This window comes from Vicugna pacos, chromosome 23, assembly GCF_048564905.1.
Source record: "Vicugna pacos chromosome 23, VicPac4, whole genome shotgun sequence".
In the NCBI taxonomy this organism is placed as follows: Eukaryota; Metazoa; Chordata; class Mammalia; order Artiodactyla; family Camelidae; genus Vicugna; species Vicugna pacos.
The window spans coordinates 32,648,295-32,661,409 of record NC_133009.1 but is presented as its reverse complement, the minus strand read 5'-3'; the positions used below and the strand labels follow the sequence as shown (position 1 = coordinate 32,661,409).

The 13,115-nt window shown below is 45.5% G+C and overlaps 2 protein-coding genes across 7 annotated transcripts in view; one reads left to right on the top strand and one right to left on the bottom strand.

Annotated features, from left to right (window-relative positions):
• CDC73 (cell division cycle 73) overlaps positions 1 to 1,083 on the bottom strand; it is an 81,978-nt gene extending 80,895 nt beyond the window's left edge. Inside the window, exon 1 of one of the 2 annotated variants that reach the window (XM_072948746.1) lies at positions 592 to 1,083. In XM_072948746.1, the coding sequence (XP_072804847.1) occupies positions 592 to 722 (131 nt within the window). In that variant the 5' untranslated portion in view covers positions 723 to 1,083. The remainder of the gene's footprint in view (positions 1 to 591) is intronic. The other variant, XM_006203633.4, reaches the window with a different exon arrangement.
• Positions 1,084 to 5,302: 4,219 nt separating this feature from the next.
• GLRX2 (glutaredoxin 2) lies at positions 5,303 to 12,896 on the top strand. Of its 5 annotated transcripts, none has more exons than XM_072948743.1 (4): positions 5,303 to 5,542; positions 8,948 to 9,011; positions 11,604 to 11,780; positions 12,616 to 12,896. In XM_072948743.1, the coding sequence occupies exons 2-4, from the start codon at positions 8,949 to 8,951 to the stop codon at positions 12,745 to 12,747; spliced, it is 372 nt and encodes a 123-aa protein (XP_072804844.1). In that variant the 5' UTR covers positions 5,303 to 5,542; position 8,948; the 3' UTR covers positions 12,748 to 12,896. The 5 variants fall into 5 exon arrangements, with proteins under 5 accessions (XP_072804844.1, XP_072804842.1, XP_015094106.1 ...); XM_015238620.3 differs by lacking the exon at positions 5,303 to 5,542 and adding an exon at positions 5,560 to 5,718; XM_072948742.1 differs by lacking the exon at positions 5,303 to 5,542 and adding an exon at positions 6,160 to 6,355 and having other exon boundaries at positions 11,604 to 11,797.
• The last annotated feature ends 219 nt before the right edge of the window (positions 12,897 to 13,115 follow it).

The following is a 13,115-nucleotide window of genomic DNA, read 5'->3' as shown; positions in this document are numbered from 1 at the left end:
GCACACTCCATCAATTTCTCACTTAGATCTGCAAAGTTTACTCCATTCCCCTCGGCAACTTTCTCCCCGAGGAAACTCCTACCTTCACCTTTAACACAGACTCTGATTACCCTTCCAAAGTAAATCTCTTTCCCGTCCTAATTTCTAGTTCCCTTCTCTCTTCCTGAGGGAATCGGGAAAGGAGAAGAAACAGACCAGGAGCTGCAAAGGCCAGCAGACAATCTCGGAAAGACACAGAGAAGAACTGAAGAACAAAAAGAGACGTCTCGGGGCCGGACGGTGTGCTCCTTTATGCACCTATGCACACTGCTAGCACTCGACAGAGACGGGCAAAAGCCAGCTGGAAGAGTCACAACTCCCAAGGCACCTTGCCTTTAGGCTTCCCAAAGACTTGGGGGGACGGACCCCTCCAGACGGGGCCCCTCCCGTCCCCTCCTCACCTGCAAGTGCAACTTCTGCTCCCGAGAGAAACTTTCCCCCGGAGCACCCGTTTCTCTCCATCCCCAAGGGAAACGGGGGGGAGGGGCCAGGAGGGGCCCGGGGCGCCCCGCTCTGCCCCACCGCCCCAGGCCGCGGCCGCGCAGGACTCACCCCCAAACCACATAGTTGGTCTTCACGTTCTTGGGCCAGGAGAACTCGCCGAAGATCACTTCGTCCCCCTTCACCACAATCTCCTTCTTCTGGATGTTGTACTGTCGCAGGACGCTGAGCACGTCCGCCATCTTCGCCCCGCTCGCCGCCGCCGGCCCCGGGCCCCGCCGCCGCCGCCGGGCCCGCCGCCCCCTTCGCCTGTCGCCTCGGCCTCTGCCTCGGCCGCCGCCGCCGCCGCCGCCGCCGCGAACCAACTGCAGCGGCACTGGCAGCCGTCCGCGCCTACGACAGCAGCGGGGGAAGGAGCCACCCAGGCCGCCGAGGACCCCGCGCTGGAAGGAAGGCCCCGCCGCGGGCTGCCCGCCGAGAACGCCTGACTGCGAGCCGCCGGGCCGCCGCCCGCCGCCAGGGGGCGCCGCGCCCGCCCCGGAAAACGCCCCTCCCAGACGCCTGCCCGGCGCGGGGTCGACTCCCGGCCGGAATCTTGGAGCGGGGGAGCGCCGCGCCCACGTACGGGGCACGAACGGGGAGCGGGGTCCGGCGCACGCGCGCGGGGCACGTACCTCACACCCCTCCGCCCCCGCGGCGCGCACGCGGCAGGCGACAGGTGCGCGCGCACCTGCGCGGAGGGTCTAGTCCCCGCATCCGCAGAGCCAGCGCTGGTGCTCCACAGCCCATCCCGAGCGCGGCCGAAGGCTCGCGGGCCTCTCCTTTAGCCAGGACCGTGCTTGGCAAGAGGCTTGCAGAACCAGGATTACCCTCCCAAGTAGCTCGGACCCGCCTTGCCAGTGGTCTCTAGGTCCAAGTGATTAGGTCCCTTTAGAAGGGAGAGGTTTGGGGGCGGGGGTGGGTTTTTCCTTTTTGTTCTGTTTTATTTTTTGGTGGCTTCGCACAGTGGAAAAGACCGGGTCCAGCGGAAATCAATCTCGGGCACTGATGTTCATTAGCTGCCTTTTGACCTTGGCCAAGTTACACACCTTCTCACAGCATCAATTGGTTAATGGAGAAAATGGAGTTAGTGTAAGAAGGTGAAAGAAAGAAGCTCACAAATCATTGGAATGTCTTAAATGTTGGATCTTACCCCTCAGTTCCTGAGATGATGACTTTTTCCATCCTGGCCCCTTCTCCACCACCCCACCCCACCCCCAACCTCTAAAGGCTACATTTAAATGGCTCTGTTTCAAATGCCAATGGAAAAGTTAGAGAATGCAAACTCCAACTGTTCAAATTAGAACACTTTCGGATTACTTGATTTTTTTAATTGGCACTTGGAAGACTCAGGAGTGTCCTTGCTGTGCTGGAAACGATACAAATTCAGCATACTGTGGCCTGTATACCTTAAATCAAACATACCCTGTGAGGCAATTTTTTTATAATTCCTTTTACTATAGCAGAAAGGAAAAAAGTCAACTTTGTGATTGACATAACCAAATTCTTTGACTTGCTCTGAAAAGAATCAATTTTATTATGTGCACTTATGAAGAGATATACATATAAAAGTATAAAGTTAATTTACTGTACTATCTATAGCCATTTTGCAACTGAATTAGAAATTTTGTCTATTCTGTGAATGTTCCCCTTCCTGTGGTATTTTCCTGAACTTCACCCCAAATACTCACTTTATAAAGAATGTAGTACTTTTTATTTATCCCCCACACTATCTGCTCTATTTATGCTTGTATCAGAGCACCTGATACTACTTGACTACCCTCATTAGTTTACTTGACTGCCTTCCCCTATAAAAGTAAAGGACAATAGGCCTGTGTCATCCTATCTGAGTGTCTAGCACATTATTTGCCACATTATTGGCTCCTTAAAAATGTTAAATTAATAAGTGAATAGATGAGTTCAAGGAAGTCACGGTTTATGGTAGATTAGGAGAGTCAAATACATTCCCCTCAGGAGTTCCTTAATTTTATTTCATACACAAACTATCTTAGTTCATTCAGGCTGCTATAAGAGGCTACTATAGACTTGGTGGCTTATAAACAAATTTATTTCTGGTAGTTCTGGAGGCCAGGAAATCCGAGATCAGGGCGCCTGCAGACTCAGTGTCTGGTGAGAGCCCACCTCCTGATTCACTGACCTGGGTCTCTACATGGCATCCTCACATGATAGAAAGAAGGGAGCTCTCTGGGGTCCTTTTTATAAGGACCCAGTCACCCTCCAAAGGCCTCACTCCTAAAACTATCACCTGGGGGTAGGATTTTAACGTATTAATGGCGGGGAGCGGGGAGACACAAGCATTCAGTTTTATAGCAGTGACCAGTCTCTCTTTGGGGATAAATTTTTTTTTTGAGGGTAATGATTCCTAAACTTATGTAGTAAGATATCTCATTAGTAATTTGTTGCTTAGATGATGAAAAAGACTGAAAATTATAGGCTGAAAATTGTAGATCATTCTGTTTGTAAATCCCTTCCAATTACCCCACTAATGTTGGTTCAGTCATAGTGTCAAAATACAATAAAAGTCAAAATCAGTAGTAGAGCTGAAAAATTAGAAAATTAATTAGAAAAAAACCTGAAAAATTAATCTTCTTTGTCTCAGATAAAAGCTGCTCACTTCTCCAGTCATCAGCTTCTAAAGAATTTCTAGCAATTCTCAGTTCGAAGTCTCCTGATAGGATAAATGCCCAGCAATGGGGAGAACATGGTACATCTTTTTAGTTAGAGACCATGGATCCAAGATCATCACCTAGGGGTTTTACCACTTTGTCCATAGTTACCAGCAACTGATCTGTCCATCAATGCCCAAGGGCAGTTGTATTCTGATGCCTTTTCCAGACGACTAATCACCAGGTTTGAGATCAGAAAGTGTCTGTTTAGGTAGGTGTTTTGGAAATGGAGTTTGAACCTGCTAGTGATAATGCTGGAGGCAACATAAATCTCTTGTAGTAATTATTCATCAATGTACAGGCACACATAAATTTGTTTTTACCTTTACAAAGGGGGTATTTAAAAGTGAGGTCAAAGTAAAAATATGACATCTTTATGAACTGTAAATTTTACACCACGTTCAAAAATTTGCTGAAAATATCATATTATCTGTCAGGAGCAAGAACCTTGTCTGTATCCTGTGCCTAGAACAGAGGCTGACATAGTGAAGGATGAACGGAATAATACAGTAAAACCCAGAAAACATGTATAATGCAAAATTCACAGGATTTTAACAAAATACACAAGACTTCAATGAAACATCAGGCTTCCTTTGGGTTGTTTTGTGTTATGTAGTTGTGGTAGGTTGAAAACAAGTCCTTCCCCCAAAATACCGAGGTTAAATCTCTGGAACTTGTAAATGTCACCTTTTTTGGAAAACTAAGTCTGCAGGTGTAATTAAGTTAAGGACCTAGAGATAAAAGCATCCCAGATTATCCAGGTGGGCCCTAAATCTAATCACAAATGTCCTTATCAGAGAAAGTCTAATCAGGTGTCTTCATCAGAGAAAATCTAATCACAATTGTCCCTGTCAGAGGCAAACAGAGGAGAAGGTGATGTGAAGATAGGGGCAGAGATGGAAGGAATGTGGCCACAAGTCAAGGAAGCCAAGGAACACCTTGAGCCACCAGAAGGTAGAAGAAGGAAATGACTTCTCCTCTCTAGTTGCCTCTAAAAGGAACACAGCCCCGTCAGATTTTGGACTTTTGGCCCCTAGAAATATGAGACAATCGATTTCTGTTATTTTACGTTTGTGGTAATTTGTTCCAACAGCCCTAAGGAAACCAGTACAATAGCTGACCCTTCACAATCACACTCTTTTTAGTTTCTCTGGAGGAAGAATTTTCTAAGGTTCCTCAGATGGCTAAGGTCCACATGTTGGACCCACTATAGAGGACCTCCCTCAAGGCCCGTTCATATAGAAGATGTCATAATTCACTGATCTTTGTGATTTTTCAATCCTAGGGAAGGGAAACACTCGCTCTTTATGTCAAATAAAATGTGGGAGTTTTAACTGACAATTCAATAAAAAGTTGGAAAGAACATTTAAAGGTATGTTGATTCTTTTAATTGACATCATGTTGAGTCATGAAAAAAAAAGAATTCCTAAGGCTGTTTTTACCAGTAGATTCTGGACTTACCTATACGGCCGTCCCCCGCTGTGTTCAGACCATTCATGTAAATGAACAGCCCACATGCCTCTTCGTGTGCTGTTATAGACAACTATGATCAAGAAGCATTACTTCTGCAGCTGCCCAAAGAAGTACAAAGAAGTTGAACATATCATGCTGAATTCAGGCATAATGCTTTTGCCTGAAGTACTCTCACTTCGGGATCCCTTTAAAAAATCTGTCCAGTGAATTCTGTACTTAACATAAGCCATCTATATAATGTAATCTATATAAGTTTATTTCGAATTCATGAAGAATGACTGTTTTTGCAACCAATTTCACCCTTACACGAAGTAATGCAACATGAAACTAGGAACTATCAGAAATAGAAGATCTCATTTTGTAACTTGGTGACATGAATCTTAAATTTAAGTAGTTGAGAAGGATCAAAAAAAGGTATGGATTGCTCCAATAATTGTTTAGAATTTTAGACATACCATTTGACTTTTGACCTTAATGCACAGATTTCAGCATCCTCAGTAAACAAAAATAAAGGCCGGCCCGCCTCATTTTACATAGTGACGCACAAAGGGCTATTATTACCATGACTGAGTGACACCGTTCTTTCACTATCAGCACGTGCCAATTTTCAAGTCATGGCGAACACCCCGGACTATTTTAAATTTTATTGTTTTCTAATTTCATTTTTATTTTGAAAACACTATGTTCGTTTTCTTTGGAACGAAACGTTCTACATCTGATTTCTTTTTCCTAAATTCTAATATTCCCATGATTTACAAGAGTTGTCGATCAGTGGTCTAATTTTGTGATGACACACTGAGGCGCTTACTTCACCAACACAAAGACCTGTCGGGCAGGAAGTTATGATGACGCCACCGTCCTAGGTAAACATCCCTGGCACCCTGATTCCGCGTCGGACCGTCTTTATTCTTCTTAGTCATTTCGTTAGAATGTTGGCCACAACCCCTAGCACTCCTCCACGTGCCTGTGAGCCTGTATGAGCGTCTCTAACCCTAAGAGGAACAGGTGCGGGGCCCGCACGATCCCCGGAGACCCGCAGGTGAGACACCGCTCGGGACTCGGACGGCTGTTCCCAAGTGGGCGGGACTCGCCGGGACCCTGCGCTCCAGCCGCCCATTGAGAGAGCACCCGGTGGCCCAGCGGATGAGACCGGCGGCGGCGCGGACAGCCCGGAGAGGCGTGGCCGGGCGTCGGGGGCGGGGCCGGAGAGCGGCCTGGTTGGGCAGGGCCGGCGGTAGGGGGCGGGGCCAGCGACCGGGGGGTGGGGCCGAAGGGATGGGGCGGGGCCGGCGGGCGGGGGCGGGCAGGCCTGTGGGGCGGGGGCGGGACCGGGAAGAGGAGGTGGGGCGGGCGAGCTGACTGGCGGGGCAGGTCCGGAGGCGGGTCCGGCGCTGGTCAGGCTAGCAACCTGGCTGGGTGGGGGCGTGGAAGAGCTGGCGGGCGGAGGTGCGTCCGGGGAGCGGAAGCCGGAACGGCGGGGCGAGGGCGGGGCCGGCGCCAGTGGGCGGGGCGGGGCGGACTCTCCCTGGCTGCAGACGTCCGTGCGTCCGCTCGCTGCGGCCCAGCGCTACGACCATGTACTGGCGACGCGCGGCCCTGGCGGGGACGTGGTTTGTCCGGGGCGGGAGCAGCTCGGCCTGCCGGCTCGGCGGTACAGCGGGAGCGTCGGCATCTGGGTAGGGGGCCCAATGGGCAGGACTGGCTGGGCGTGGCGCGAAGGCCTTGCGGGGATCTGGCCGGTGGGTGGGGGCGCCTCTTCTCCGCGCGGGTGGGCCCTGGGTCACCTCGAGGGCCCTCTGAGGGCGGGAGGCAGGAAGGATGGGGAAGGAGTGGTGCCCTAAGCGCTCGTGTAGACTTAAGGCTCATGTGACTCTTAGGTCACAAATGTCTGAGTTCTGTTCGCTTGGACTTCCCCTCCCCCTCGGTTGCCAGATAAAATAAAAGATGCCCTAATAGATTGGGATTTCAGATAAACAGCGAATAATGGTTTGGTCTGAGTATATCCCAAATATTGCATGGGACATACTTAGGGTAATTCACTGTCTGAAATTCTAGTTTAGCAGAGCGGTCTGCATTTTCAGTTGCTAAACCTGGCAACAGTACGGCAGGAAGTGGAAGTGGCGCTTTCTACTAAATGGCCAAGCCTTTGAGGATACGGTGGTATCTTATTCTTGTTGACGTCGCCTGTGGCCAGAGCGGGGATGGTGCTTTTCCAGCGCTTCCCGGCCTGAAATACCCGCTGTTCCAGGCCTGCGGTGGGAGACCCACTGCCTAGGCTGATTCCCTTTCCGCCGAGCGGCCGGTCCGGGCTGTCCTTCCAGCTTGCATATCTATCCGTCCATCTCCCTGTCTGGGAGTCTCTTCTTTCCTTCTTAATCTGATAATTCCCACCAGTTTTGCAAGACTGCAGGAACTCTAAAGTAATTTTCTGCTAAACTAGAGAACCCCTCCAAAAGGTGCCAGTCCCGTAGAGTAACTATTTGACAGGCCCTTGAGGCTCCTTTGTGTTTCTCCAGTGATGTGTATCCCTGGGGCATTACATAGTAGGTGCTCCGTAAATGTGGCCTGGCCAGTGGGGACTTACCAGTATAGAAGTGAAACGTTTATTGTACATTTGCTTCTGTTTGATGTCCCTTTCTTTAACAGGCAGCAACCTTTTTCCAAGCTCAACTAGAATTGGAGAAAAGTGCCTTCCAGAAACTTCCTCTTTAATTTGGAAGACCCTGATATTTCAAAATGCACTTCCCACCTCCTCTCAGTTACCAAGAAAACATTCTCTTACCAAGTTGTACTGGAACTCCTGCTTCTGTAGTATAAGCAGAGTGGATGCAAATCTCAGAGGGTTTGGGGATGATAATTAAATGCTGGACTGAGATGAAAAGGATTTGTTTTCTTAGTTGATAAAACAAACAGACTGCTGACTTACTCCATCAGAGCTCCTACTTAGATCCAGCCCCTGAAGCTCCTTTTTCTTTTCTGGTTTAGATCCTAGGTACTCAGCTGACTCTTTTCTTAAAGCTGCACCCTCCACTCTCCTCCTTTCTTATTACTAGGTGTGCAATTGTAGCTCTGTAGAACACATGTTCCTGATCCAAGGATTGTAAAAAGCGATTTAAAGTGGGCTTTTTAAAACAATACTAAAGAATAGAATAAGTCTTGATTGATATCTTTGAAAAAAATGAAACAACGTAAAAAGTGGCTGATTTTTATATTTAACAGCATTTGAATTTTAAGAGCACTCACCATGAATGAATGAAATGTTGATTTGGAGGGAGAGACTTTTTTTCTATCAAAACTTGAGTTTTGCAGCATAATCATAAAGAATATTTTTTGAAATAGTTGAAGGTTCAATTCTTTACCTTGCTCTCTTAATCCTTAGCAATTTCCTTTTGAAACTTTTATTATTTCTTAATCCTTTTGCTAGATTTATAATTTCACTCTGCAGTTAGTTTGCATCATGGTATTTGATATAGTTCCAACCATCAGTAGGCTCTGACTGATCAAGAAAGATGTAGTGGATGGGGAACGTTCTAGGGATTTGATGATACTAAACTGGTCAATATTTTCATCCATGTTTTCCCATTGCACTGAATGAATGCCTGTTCAAGGCTCCAGCAGCTCCCAACAGCTCGGTTTAGGGTAATAAATACCGAAATAATGAGTGTCTTCATAGTCAGGAAATAAAAGTAATAATGTCAGACATTTACTCTGGTCAAGGCACTGTTCTACTTTCTGAACATCAGTTCCTTTAATTTTCACAAAACACTGAGGTGGAAGTGATTATTGTTCCCATTTTACAGATTGGGAAATTGGAGCTATGGATTGTTGTGGTTGAGATACCTTAGTTTCCTTAAAATCTTTGAATATTTCTCGTTTCTCAGCATGTTCATGGAGTTTTGGCATATTTTACTAAGAAAATGGAAGCTATGTTTTTAAACTAACAGTCGAATCATAGGGCCAATCATGAGGATAATCTGATTGAAACTTGGTTTAGAAGTAAGAGTGTGGCAGGTTCAAAGCACGGTAAATGTGGTTTAACAAATAATCACGCTCATTGGGAGGCTGGCTGGTTAGAGAAGCACAAGCCCTTTTGATATCAGTAAACACACTTCATAAACTGATGCTTTGTACTGATAATAAATGCAAATTTTTTCTCTTTCATAACTTTGTATATATATTTGCATATCGAGTTTTCTTCAAATGGATCTCATCTGAAATACTATTATTAATGTTTAATAAACCACCCTGCCTTTTAAAATTCCTTTTAGGATGGGGAACAGCGCATCATCTTCTTTGGGAGATGCGGCAGTGGCTCCCGTGACTCAGATCCAAGTGAGTGATGTGGGACATGTAGCTAAAAGCTTCTCCTCTGGGGAAAAGTGATCTTTTTACATATTTAATATGCTTAATCAGCGTCCACACTTGACATAGTCCAGCAACTAGATTACTAAATTGATTATATACTTAAAAATCTGTTCTCAAAATAATGCATGTGACAAAGAAGTTCTAGATCATTTTGTGAGTCAGAATTTATGAGATTTTTTTTTTAATTGAAGTATAGTCAGTTTACAATGTGTCAATTTCTGGTGTACAGCCTCATGTTTCAGTCATGCATATATATACATATATTTGTTTTCATGTTCTTTTTCATTATAGGTTACTACAAGATATTGAATATAGTTCCCTGTGCTGTACAGAAAGAAACTTGTTTATCTGTTTATATAGCAGTTAGTATCTGCAAATCACAGATATCCTTTTCCACCTTCTGAGATTTATTCCTTTTTTTTTTTTTTTTTTTTTGAGTTATAGTCCGTTTACAATGTTGTGTCAACCGAGATTTAGTCTTAACGGTGTCTTCACTCCCTCGTCATTGGGTCTGTGAGATTGGCTGCCTTTTCCATCACACCCACCTCAGGTCTACTGTGGATTCCTGTCTCCATGAACGACCCTCTCAGGGTGCTGTGTGTGTTCTGTTGTCTTCCTCCTGCTTTCACTGCAAAGCCCAGTTACTTCTGCCTCAGAAAATTCCTCTCGTGTGTAGGTTTTTCTTCCCTCGCAGCCTGCAGGACGTACTTCTCTGTTGCCTACCACCAAACACCATTACCCACATGCCACTCCTGCCTTTGGCTGCAGAAATGTTCCCTCGCAGCCATGGGATGTGAGAGTGCTGCTGGGCACTAGTGAGGGCATTGCCTCTTTTGAAACTAGAGCACAAAACTATGAAACACGTAGCAAGGATGGGGTTGGGAAAAGGTGAAAAGGGAGGTTTGAGAAAGTTGTACACGGTCATCTTGAGTTTCAGCTCACTTTGGAACCTGTTCATTGGTGTTTGTACTGCGTACCTACCACAGGGTGCTCATCTCTCTCTAAAGTAGGGTCTCGGGGTGTCTGTCACTTGGGGCAACACAGTGAGGAGAGAGCCCCGGCCTTGGTGTCGGGGCAGGTTGGATGGAATCCCGGTATTGTGTACTTCTTAAGCTCAGTTTTCTCCTCTGAAAAATAGATGCATTAGTGCATCTCAGGTGTGTCTGGCTCTCCCTGAGAGAGACTTCTGTACTAACTATTAATGAGTGAGCAGAAGAGAAAGCGTAAAAAATAGACCAACTTACAGACAGCTACCACTGCCTTAGCGCCCTTTTCATACCCAAGAGCAGGTATAACTTTATCTAGGTGCTCGACTTGCTGATTTTTGAATCAGTCACTGTGCCTGGGTGGTCGGCTTGCTGATTTTTGGCCTTCATCTTGAAGGTGCTGCTTATGACCCACATAAGACAACCGAGGCAGGTACCCGGTTGCCGGACCTATCCATTCAGAATCTCTTGAAGGACCTGGACTTTGATATATTTAGGAACACAGAACAAAACAAATTTCACAGGTGACATAGATGCATAACCAAGCCTCACCATCTTTGTGATAAAGGCCTGGAGGGTTGTTTCCAAACCAGGCTGATGTCATTAGAATCATCCGGGAAGGTTTTTCAAAACTAGTTTCTGACCCCTGCCTTAAACCTGCTGAACCAGCATTTCTGGAAGTAGCTTTTCCAGGAACACACTATAATAATACCTTAGCAAAACAGTAATGACTTTTTTTTTTTGCTATGAAAATACTCGGAAAGGAATGGAAGTAGAGGGGTAGGCTGTTATTTATACCTGGATCAGTGAAGGCCTTACATTTTAAAGAGAAATCATTTATCAGTTCTCACCCCTGAAAGTTAAGGAAGTCATTTTGTAATGTATAACAATAGCAAATCACTGTGCTGTACACCTAAGACTAACATAATAGTGTAAGTCAGTTATAGTCAATTTTTTTTAAAAAAGCAAAGGTTAAGGTGGTAAAAAAATAACAAATTAAGAAAGGAAGAAAGTTAAGAAAGGTAAGGAGTTAACTCCTAAACACCCTACTGAATGTTCGAGAAGCAGTCTAACAGAGATCAAATACCTGGGCTGTAGGATCCGACTTGCCTGGGTTCAAGTCCCAGCTCTCCCACTTACCAGCTGGAGACCATGAGTTATTTTCACTCCTCTGTGCCTCACTTCCCTCATCTGTAAGATGGAGCTGATGAAAGGACCTATGTCAGGACCAGGGTGAGGTTTCAGTGAGCTGGTGGTGGTGACGTGGAGAATTGTGTCCGCACACAGACGTGTTGGCCGTGTGTGAACTGGCTGTGATTACTGGTGTCCTTACTCAGTGCCAGCACTTTCCATCTGTGCCATCCTTTTTTTCTAACCATGTTCCTTTGAAATAAATAGTATTGTCCTCCATCCACGGGGGAGAGAAAACAGACGATGGAAACTGGGTTGGAGCCCTGAATTGTGAGACTCCAAAATCCATACCCTCTCGACTGTATTGTGATTTCTTTCTGAAAGGTAATGCCTAGAGTTAAAATGATTGTTGTTGTTGTTGTTCTGGTTTGTTTTACTTCAGGAAACCATTTCTGATAACTGTGTGGTGATTTTCTCGAAAACATCGTGTTCTTACTGTACCATGGCAAAGAAACTTTTCCATGACATGAATGTTAACTACAAAGTGGTGGAGCTGGACATGCTTGAATATGGAAGCCAGTTTCAGGATGCTCTGTACAGAATGACCGGGGAAAGAACAGTGAGTGATGGGCTGTGGTAAGCGGGGTCTCTCGGGCCTGTGCCCTTGTGTTAGGAGTGAGCCAGATGTGCTCTGAGAATCTAGATCCAGGAACCAGGTTCATTTCATAGACTAGGGAACAGCAGTGTCCACTCGGTTTATATTTACCCTTGCCGTGTGTGTGTGTGTGTGTGTGTGGTGGGTGGGGTCATGGTGTTGTCACAGTGAGTAGTGCTTGTCTATGAATCTTTGAACTTTAAGGTCTTCCTGGAACTTTCTTGAGATGACAGTATCCTTCCTCCCTTGAACAGTGCAGGCAAGAGGTTAGCCTTCGTTTTCTGTGTTAACAGGCATGGTTTCGTGCTCCACGTTTTTAGATTCTTGAAACGTGTAGATTTTCCCATAATACACATTTTCAGGAAAATAGACAACGATGCCATTTAACTCATTTATCTGTGTGTGGGAGGAGTTTACAGTGTCCTCGCCCCCTTTAGTAAACAACGGTAAGAAACAACCACTATTAATAATTGGCGACTGCTGTATTTTGCCTTTCATATGCCGCAGAGGTTTGGAGGAAGGGCTTGAGAGTCACATTGTCCTGGATTGACATCCCAGCTCTGTCATTTACTCTTACTGTGACCTCACGCAAGTTCCTGTGTCTCGTTTTCCCACAAAATAAGGCTGAAAATAGTATTCACCTTAAGGGTTGTAAAGTTTAAATAGGTAATTAGTCAAAGATCTTTGTACGGCACTTGGCACATAAAAGTACCCACAGTGTAAGCTGCTGTTAGTATCCTGTGAGTGGTCTTCAACTTCCGTCACTCGGGTGACGTCTAATCTTTTGTTTATCCAACAGGTGCCAAGAATATTTGTCAATGGAACTTTTATTGGAGGTGCAACTGACACCCACAGGCTTCACAGAGAAGGAAAATTGCTTCCACTAGTTCACCAGTGTTATTTAAAAAAAAAGAAGAGGGAAGAATTTTAGTGATGGAGGTGCCCCTAACTTTGCTCATGAACTGTCAGCTATTTAAAGTGATAACGCCTTTTAAATACTCGAGGGTGTTTCACGTATATGGATTATCTTCATGAAAAAGCGGGAAAAATAACAAACAATAAATCATTGTGGAAATTTCATCTTCCTGCTTGCCACTTCTTCAGCAAAAAGGGATGGTATTTAAAACTGAAGGAGTGGAGTTGTATCGAAAGATCGGGAAATTTGAAACTTTATGCTGTACACCAGAAATGGACACATTGTAAATTGACTATACTTCAGTTAAAAAAAAAAAAAAGATCAGGAAAGAATGTATTTTATTAGGAATGTCTGTATGAATTTTTCAGCCAAGAGCTAGAAGG

Excerpts from the sequence above, each read along its gene's own strand:
- GLRX2 (XM_072948741.1), top strand. The coding sequence starts at position 5,656 with ATGAGCGTCTCTAACCCTAAGAGGAACAGGTGCGGGGCCCGCACGATC. Across the intron at positions 5,719-8,947 it reads CGATCCCCGGAGACCCGCAG|GATGGGGAACAGCGCATCAT; the intron begins GTGAGACACCGC and ends AATTCCTTTTAG. Across the intron at positions 9,012-9,482 it reads CTCCCGTGACTCAGATCCAA|TTATAGTCCGTTTACAATGT; the intron begins GTGAGTGATGTG and ends TTTTTTTTTGAG.